Here is an 8,953-nt window from a genome sequence, read left to right as displayed (position 1 = left end):
ATATATTTGACCCCTGTGACCTTGAATATAGGTGAAGGTCATTCATTTGAACAAACTTTGTAGCCCTTCATCTCAGCATGCTACTGGCCAAATATCATCACCCTGGGCATTTTGGTTATTCAGAAGAAGTTGTTTAAAAGTTTTTTTAAGACAATTGACCCCTGTGACCTTGAATATAATTGAAGGTCATTCATTTGAACAAACTTGGTACGACGGACGCCGCGCCACGGCATAAGCTCACTTCGTGCCAGGTGAGCTAAAAACAACATTAAACATCTTTGTGGTCACTCACTGTCACACAACTTGCATGGCATACATAATAATTTCTTTACTGATATTTGTGAGGCATCTTCTTAACTTTCAGACCAAACATCTTCTTAACTTTCAGACCAAACATATCCAAGTGCTTAGGTGACACATTTAACAACACGTTCAGAGATTCTGACTCATACACACTCACAGCAAACATTTCATTTATCTGTCCAATGAAAATCTCCATCTCATCATGTAACAACGAAATTAAAACCTCAATCCTAGGTCACTTTAGGTGTGGTATAAGGGAAGTCAGGTTTTACACCTAGAGAACAGGTCAATTTAAGTCAGAGACGCTGGTTTCAGATTTCATTGCAGGTTTTTGAAATCAATGACCTTGTTTTTGAATACTGAAAAGAACATATTACAGACCTGATGTTTGGGAAGAGCTGATTTGTAACAATGAATGATGACAATACTTGTATATTGGAACTGTGTTAGTGACACAATCAGTGATGTTTCTGTTTGTTTGAGTGGTTTATCCCCACTTCACTACTGGCTAGTTCAGCATAGCAGATTTACTGTTTTTGATGTCCTTCGATATGTACACAAGGTCCATGCCCAATATTTATGGGTAGATCAGGTTTTTAGAACAGTCTACTTGAGGATATAAGGGAAGTCAGGTTATACACCTAAAAAACAAGTCATTAGTACAGAGACGCTGATTTCAGATTTCATTGCAGGTTTTAGAAATCAATGACATTTTTCTTGAAGGTTGAAAAGAACATATTTCATACCAAAATAAATGAACCTGATGTTCCGGCATGGCTGTTTGTTAAAATTAATGATGACATTATTTTGAAACAACACTTCTAAACAGAAGTTGTAACAGAAACTATTTACAAAAACAATAAACCTGTGACATGTTCACATTAATTCCTCAAACATGATATTGTTAGTCTGTATAAGTGTTGATCAAGTGTATAAGATCATAATAACAAAGGTCAAAGTTTAATGTTAAAATTAACGTCTTTTTGTATTTATTTGGTATAATTTGTCTGTAGCATTACTCCAGGTTTAGTCACTCCTCAGTCACTGTAATACTTGAGAAGTTTGAGTCCCCACTCTCCTGTATCTAACTCTAAGCATGACCACAACACATCATCCTTCTGTATACCTACTTGTCCCTGTCCTTTGTTTGTGTGAAGTGTTTTTATGTACTTCCCTGCTCCACTTATCAGTTCTATTGTGTTCCTTCTATAGTCAGCAATAACAATATTACCCTTACTGTCATATACAACTGTTACTGGATCAAACTTGTCTGGTGTGATCGCCTCCCGTGCCTGTATCCCCTCTCCCCGGTAGTGGACCAGGAACTGGAGTGTTGGGTTGTACACAGTGATGTGACGCCTATAGTTGTTTGGATCACTACTGTCTCCACTGATAAGTTTACTACTCACTATAGCTATGTTACCTGTAACACCACACTGTGCGATGGACAGTACTGACCCCGTCCCTGACCCCTCCACAGTGGCTGTGTGTAACACCTGGCCGTCTGCTGTGTACATCACCACCTTGTACCCCTGTCTCCCTCCTGTACCCACCACTACCCGACCTTCCCTGGTCACACACAGACTGTTAGGGTCCCCCTCTGTAGTAAACCTTGTGACTGGTGTAGATGATGTAGATACTTCACAGATAGACCTCTCAGCCTTACAACAGAACCACAGACGACCTGTGGTGGGGTCCAGACTGATGTCTGTGATGTTACTGTTGTGTTGTATCTTCTGTATGACTTTAGGTTTGTTGGAGAAAAAGTTACCTTTGTTGTTGATGAGTTTTACTGTGTTGGTTTTATAATGACACAGCCATGCACGTCCATTAGATGTAGGACAGATTGATGAGATACCACCTGGGTATGAGAACTGGGATATGACAGTTGGACTGTCACAAAGTGTGTACAGGACTGCTCCAGTGGAGGCTTGACCCGTCTCTGTAGATTTGGACAGTTTAGGTCTCACAACTGGACCTTGTTCGGAGTGACCACTAGGTGCTGATCCTGCCTTAAAATGGTCAGTAGGAGTCTTCATTTTCCCCATGGCCTGCTCCAGGTGACGTTGTCTGTTGTTATCTGGAGTAAATTCTGTCATGTCTATGTAAGGTGCCTGTGGGATATCTAAGTCCATGTCCTGGATTTCTGATACCGAGTCATACACAAGTACAGCAGTGCCTGTCTGGAGGGTCTGTTTACACTCTGATGAGAGTTTAACTAAAGTGTCTAACCTGTCCTCCAGGTTTGTGATGTGAATCCGAAGGAGGTCTGTGGTCCCCTTCTCCATCTTGTTACATATTGCTAAATGATCCTCCGTTATTTTATCTAAATCTAGTTTACATTGATCGCGCTGTTTTTTAATATTTACAGAGAGTTTTTTGTAGTTAGATTCACTTGTCGAAATTTCGTTCCTTGCCGATTGGATTTCATTTTTGAGTTTGGGAATTTCAATGTTTTCTGTTTCATTCATAAAGTCTAGTAGTGTATTTTTTTGTTCATTTGTAATTTTCGAAATTTCACAAAAGCTATCAATGTGTGTTTTGTGAGTTGTTATGGAACAAGTCGTACAGATCAGTAATCCACAGTCCTGACAGAGGAGAACCACCTCATTGTCCTTATGGTACAGACACTTTGTGTGGCCTTTGATCCTGACTGGAACTTGTGGACTGGGGCTGCTGTGTTTGGTTGCCATGGTTTTGGATGTGGGAGAAATAAAAGTGTACAGGGAAGTAACTTCTGGAGGATCTTGAGGTCTTCTTTTGTGTACCTGTGAAAGAAAAAATAATAATTAAATTTTCTATTGATTACAAAATGTGACTGTTTAAACTTAAATTTGAATTGTTTAGGTAAACAGACGAGTTATACTATAAGACCCCAAACATTGTTCCGTACCGAGTTATACTATATAACCCCAAACATTGTTCCGTACTGTATATCATTTATTGTTTACTCCAGAGGGAAGGGGCCCAGTACGGGTTATATAACATAAACACTTTGAATCCTATTCCTTGAGTATAGGGATTTTCACCTTAGTAAGTCTGGAGTATCCTTTGGTCAAGGGGACTCTATCAATGTTTATTGGCAGGATGTTACATTTTTGGGGGCAGACGGGTGGTGCCCATTAGAGCGGAAATACAGGAAAATCTTAAATCCTGTTTCTTGAGTAGGGATAGAGGGACTTTTACCACAATTTTTCTGAAGTATCCTTTGGCCAAGGGGACTCTATCAGTTATAAGGTATAACCTGCTTTGGAGCGGAGGAGAAACATAGGTTATTCTATAATATCCTACTCTTTGAGTACAGGTTATGGTATTTTAATCTAATTTGTTTTGAACCTCATTTGCATTTGTTTGTAGCCCTCATGGGGGTAAGAGGAATTAAACCCTGTAGAGAAAATACAGGAACATCTTTAAAATTCGAACTAAGAGAGAGAAGAGATAACAGGATTTTAACCTGATTTGGTGTAGGGCATCCTTTGGTCGTAAGGGATTCAGTGTTTTATAAACGGAGGGTGTGGTGTTCCTTGGGGCAGAGGGATGGGATGCTATATGGGAAATATTGTAGTTGTTTGAAATACTACTTTTTAGTGGAGTAAAGGGATTTTAAGCTGGATCTGTCTCGAGCGTGTTTGGTCCAAGGGGACTCATTGTATGAAAGGAGAGAGTGGCGTTCCTGGTGGCAGAGGGCATGGCCCAGTAGTAGAAATACAGGTAAATAAAGGAGAGTGTGGCGTTCCTGGTGGCAGAGGGACATGGGCCAGTAGTAGAAATACAGGTAAATAAAGGAGAGAGTGGCGTTCCTGGTGGCATAGGGCATGGCCCAGTAGTAGAAATACAGGTAAATAAAGGAGAGAGTGGCGTTCCTGGTGGCAGAGGGACATGGCCCAGTAGTAGAAATACAGGCATATCTTTAAAATTCTAATATTTGCGTATGAGGATTTTTACCTATTTGATTCAGAGCATCCTTTGCCTAAGCGGGGTCATCTTTGTATAAACAAAAGGGTGACCTGGAGAGTTATTATGTCCTTTTAAAATCCTAAAATTGGTTAACAGGGAAAAAGTAAGACGAGACTTTCAGTAAATTATCATCCGTCTGTCTATCAGAGTTATAATGGAGGTAAGAAACCATAGCAAGTGAGCTATTCAGGCCACAGGACCTCTTGTTATTCTGTACATCTTCTTTGCATACATATTGATGTTTTTCGATTTTTAATTAATTAATGAATATTGACGCACGTATGACTATTCTTTCTGTTATATGACCTCTGAAAAACGAAGGTCACTGCTGTCAGAAATATGTTTCATTTCTGCTTTACGTACATATTAAATAAATGCTTTTTTTGGTTTTTACAGCGTAAACGATTTATTTTATATTCCTAGTGATAAAAGAAATTATGAAATCGCACCATTTGACGATATAGTCCTTTCGCGTATTGGTATATACAAACAGTATGTATACTACTTGTAATTTAAAACATTTTTTTTTTCAGTTTTTCTGATATCACCTTGTTACGGCACGATTGCTCACCCCGACACGATTTCACAATCATGCTAAAATTGCTGCGTTTGCAATACAATTTCTCAGGGTGAGAAATTGTGCAAAACATATGGGCATAAGTGACACGTTTTCTCACCCGGCACGATTTCTCACCCCAACTCTCCATCTCAATCGGGGATGGCGTCTTAAAATTTGCCTAAGTGTACATGTAATAGATGAGATGGCATGATATCAAATGACTAATAGTTCAATGTACAACATGCCTAGAAGCTATTGATTGAGTTATCTACCAATCTATTCATTTGCTTTTGAAATACGCAACAGAAGTTTTAAAAATATCTTCGCAGATTCAATTAGACGATGAAAAAAAATTACTGTTGCCCGATTCATACAACGTATGCGCAGCTAGCTTCTTAAACACATTCAAACGCAATCCTGTTCACCTAAATTGTGAGAGAGTTAACACATATACTACCACTTCTTTTGATGACAATACCTGTATTTATTTATTATTCATTTATTTTTGAATCAGAAGAACTGATTTTGTTGGAATTCCACTGAATATATTCTAAACATAGAGACGTTTTCAAAACACAATTTGTGCGAGATATACCCTATATAAAAATAAAATGTAAGCCATATCTAACAAAGAACACCTTTCTTTGGCCAAAGGAACAAATTAAAGGACCCGAACTTTTTACACAACATGAATTTACTAAAGCAGATATGAAATCATTGCTCTGGAAGGGTACATATATTTCTTTCTTTTTAGGTCACCTGAGCTTTGCTCAAGTGACCTATTCTAATCGCTTTCCGTCCGTCGTTGTGCGTCGTCCGTCGTGCGTAAACTTTTTACATTTTCAACTTCTTCTCAAGAACCAGTGGTCAGAATCATCCTTGGTAGATGAGGCTACAAAATTGTAAAATTGGGATTCCTACCACAACTCCTGTAGCCAGGGCGGGGCCCCAAAGGGAAAATTAACCAATATTTCAAAAATCTTCTTCTCCAGACTCGAAGGTACTACAGTCATTTTCTCTGCATGGCAAGAAAGATCATCAGGGGCTTTATTTAAATTGTAAATTGCAGGACCCCGAGCTATCCGTTCTCCCTTGGAAAGGGGTAAAGTTTACAATAGTTTATATAGAGAAATAACACTTTTGGGTATATTTTAACATTTTTTTGTAGGAAATTATTTTTACTTGGTGAGAATTATCCTTGGAGTAAGATGGTTAAAATTGTAAATTTGAGATTCCTACCCCAACCCCTGGGGCCAGGGCGGGTCCCCAAAGGGAAAATTAACCAATATTTCAAAAACCTTCCTCTCCAGACTCAGAGGTACTATAGTAAATTTCAGTGCATGGATGGAAAGATCATCCGGAGCTTTATTGAAATTATCAATTTCGGGACCCCTGATTCATCTGTTCCCCTTTGGGGTGGGGGTAAAGTTTACTATAACTTATATAGCGAAATAACACTTTTGGGTATATTTTATCCATTTTCAGCAGAAAATTACTCAAACTTAGTCAGAATCATCTTTGGTGAATGAGAGTACTACATTGTAAAATTGGGATTCCTGCCCCAGTCCCAGGGGCTAGGGTTGGTCCCCAAAGGGAACATTTACCAATATTTTCAAATTCTTATCCTTTAATGACATGACATTAGTATTGTATTTCACTGAGTATACATGCTGATTTCCACATCACATCTAAACAATAAAATAAAGCTACCAGTACCTATGATATAACTCAGGTGACCGCTAAGGCCCCTTGGGCCTCTTGTTTATAAAGTATAACAATATCTACTCGTAACAGGGACCGTTACATAAAGTGCCGAAACTAATCCTGTAGTCGCAAAAGATGCACCAGAAAAGGATCGCAATGCCATACTACATCTGCATACCAAATCAATGACCTTGACTAATATCCAATGCCACAGGGTCTAATATCTTAAAACAACTTTTAAACAACTTCTTGTGATTAACAAAAAGGCCAAGGGTAGTGATGTTTTGGCAGTAACATGCTGGCATAAAGGGCTACCAAGTTTGATTAAGTGAATGACCTTGACTGACATTCAAGGTCAAAGGGGTCAACTATGTTAAAAATCTTTAAACGATTTCTTCTAAATAATCAAAAGGCTCAGGCTGCTGTTATTTGGCCAGTAACATTTTGGGATTAAGGGCTACCTAGTTTGTTCAAATCAATGACATTGGTTTATATTCAAGGTCACATGGGTTAAATTTGTTAGTTTATTCCAATGAATGAATTTGAATTATATTCATGGTCACAGGGGTCAGATATATTTTACACCTTTAAACGACATTTATGTATAACGATAAGGCCCAAAATTTTGATATCTGGGGGCTATTAAGTTTGTTCAAATGAATGACCTTGACTTATATTGAAGGTCACGGGGTCAAATGTGTTTAAAATCTGTTCCCGACTTTTTCTGAATAACCATAAGGCCGATCATATGCTGAGGGTAAAAAGATTCCAGTTCTATGAATACATGCTGTGGCCCCCCTTTGGGGCAGAGAGGTGCATGTGAGGCCCAATAAGGGAAATAGAGGAAAAATCTTTCTCCTTTTTTACCAAGGAAGGGATTTTAACCAAACTTGTTCTAGAGCATATTTGGGAAAAAGGGATTTTGTATAAAGTTTTAAACAGAGTATGTTGGTATTTGGGCCAGAAGGAAGGGGTCGAATAGGGGAAATAAAGAGAAATATTTAAAAAAAAAAAAAATTCTGTGTGAATAGAGAATTATCACTAAATTTTGTATATTTGTATTATTTCATATAATTTGGGCGGGAGTCAAGGTCATTTACAAATATTTTAAAATTTTAAATCCTTCACCTTCCAAGTGATTGAAAGGATTTTAACCAAATTAGGTCTAGAACATCCTTTGGCAAGTGGAACTCAAGTTTGTATAAACAGTGTGTGGCTCCCCAGCGTGCAGAGGGGTGTGACATAATAGGGGAAATAGAAGTGAATCGATAAATCCTTCTCATTGCATATTAATTTATACGTTTTATCCTATAACCAACTACAATATTTTTCTAGACAGGAGGTAAAGAAAGCATGCCACAAAGATTGGCCCGGAGGTCCAGACCAACCCCTGGAGACTACCTCATTGGGACATAACATGGAAACTCATTCTCTTGGTGTCTTACGTACCCACCTAACATATTAACATGTGGTTCTTCTTGCAACTTGTACTTCTTGTAATCCTTTGATAAACCTGTATGGTACTCATCAGGTTTAAAATTGAAAATAAAATACCAGGTGAGCTATTAAGATGCCTGGGCCTCTTGTTTTGTAGAAAATGTCTGAGCAGTTTCCCTCTCAACCTATCAGGTGAAACGCCCCCATCCAATGTACAGTTAGAGGTTAGATACAGGTAGATATACCTGTTACCTGTTTATCTACCTGGTCACATTAATGTACACATCTACCTGGTGTTTTATTGGTTAGGTAACATCACGCTGGAATCAGGTCAACAAAGATGATAGCAAATTATACATTATAAATATACAATATGAGACAGTACTTACAATACATGTCCCCTCCTCTAAAGTATCACAATACCAGTACTTTCAATACATGTACCCTCCTCCTAAGTATCACAATGCCAGTACTTACAATACATGTACCCTCCTCCAAAGTATCACAATACCAGTACTAACAATACATGTATCCTCCTCCAAAGTATCACAGTACCAGTACTTACAATACATGTATCCTCGTCCAAAGTATCACAGTACCAATACTTACAATACATGGATCCTCCTCCAAAGTATCACAATACCAATACTTACAATACATGTAACCTGCGCCAAAATGTTATATGCTAACAGTACCCTTCAGTTTCCCTCTCAACCTATCAGGTGAAAAGCCCCCATCCAATGTACAGTTAGAGGTTAGATACAGGGAGATATACCTGTTACCTGTTTATCTACCCGGTCACATTAATGTACACATCTACCTGGTGTTTTATTGGTTAGGTAACATCACGCTGGAATCAGGTCAACAAAGATGATAGCAAATTATACATTATAAATATACAATATGAGACAGTACTTACAATACATGTACCCTCCTCCAAAGTATCCCAATACCAGTACTTACAATACATGTATCTTCCTCCAAAGTATCACA

The 8,953-nt window shown here is 38.3% G+C and overlaps 1 protein-coding gene across 1 annotated transcript; it reads right to left on the bottom strand.

The window, feature by feature from the left end:
- Positions 1 to 209: 209 nt before the first annotated feature.
- Positions 210 to 3,069, bottom strand: LOC110467021. The gene has a single exon (XM_021523885.1). The coding sequence runs from the start codon at positions 2,994 to 2,996 to the stop codon at positions 1,341 to 1,343; it is 1,656 nt and encodes a 551-aa protein (XP_021379560.1). The 5' UTR covers positions 2,997 to 3,069; the 3' UTR covers positions 210 to 1,340.
- Positions 3,070 to 8,953: the final 5,884 nt, after the last annotated feature.

Source organism: Mizuhopecten yessoensis, unplaced genomic scaffold (genome assembly GCF_002113885.1).
Source record: "Mizuhopecten yessoensis strain PY_sf001 unplaced genomic scaffold, ASM211388v2 scaffold11153, whole genome shotgun sequence".
NCBI classification, from domain to species: Eukaryota; Metazoa; Mollusca; class Bivalvia; order Pectinida; family Pectinidae; genus Mizuhopecten; species Mizuhopecten yessoensis.
Note: the sequence above shows the minus strand (reverse complement) of the source record. Positions and strands in the feature narration are given on the sequence as shown.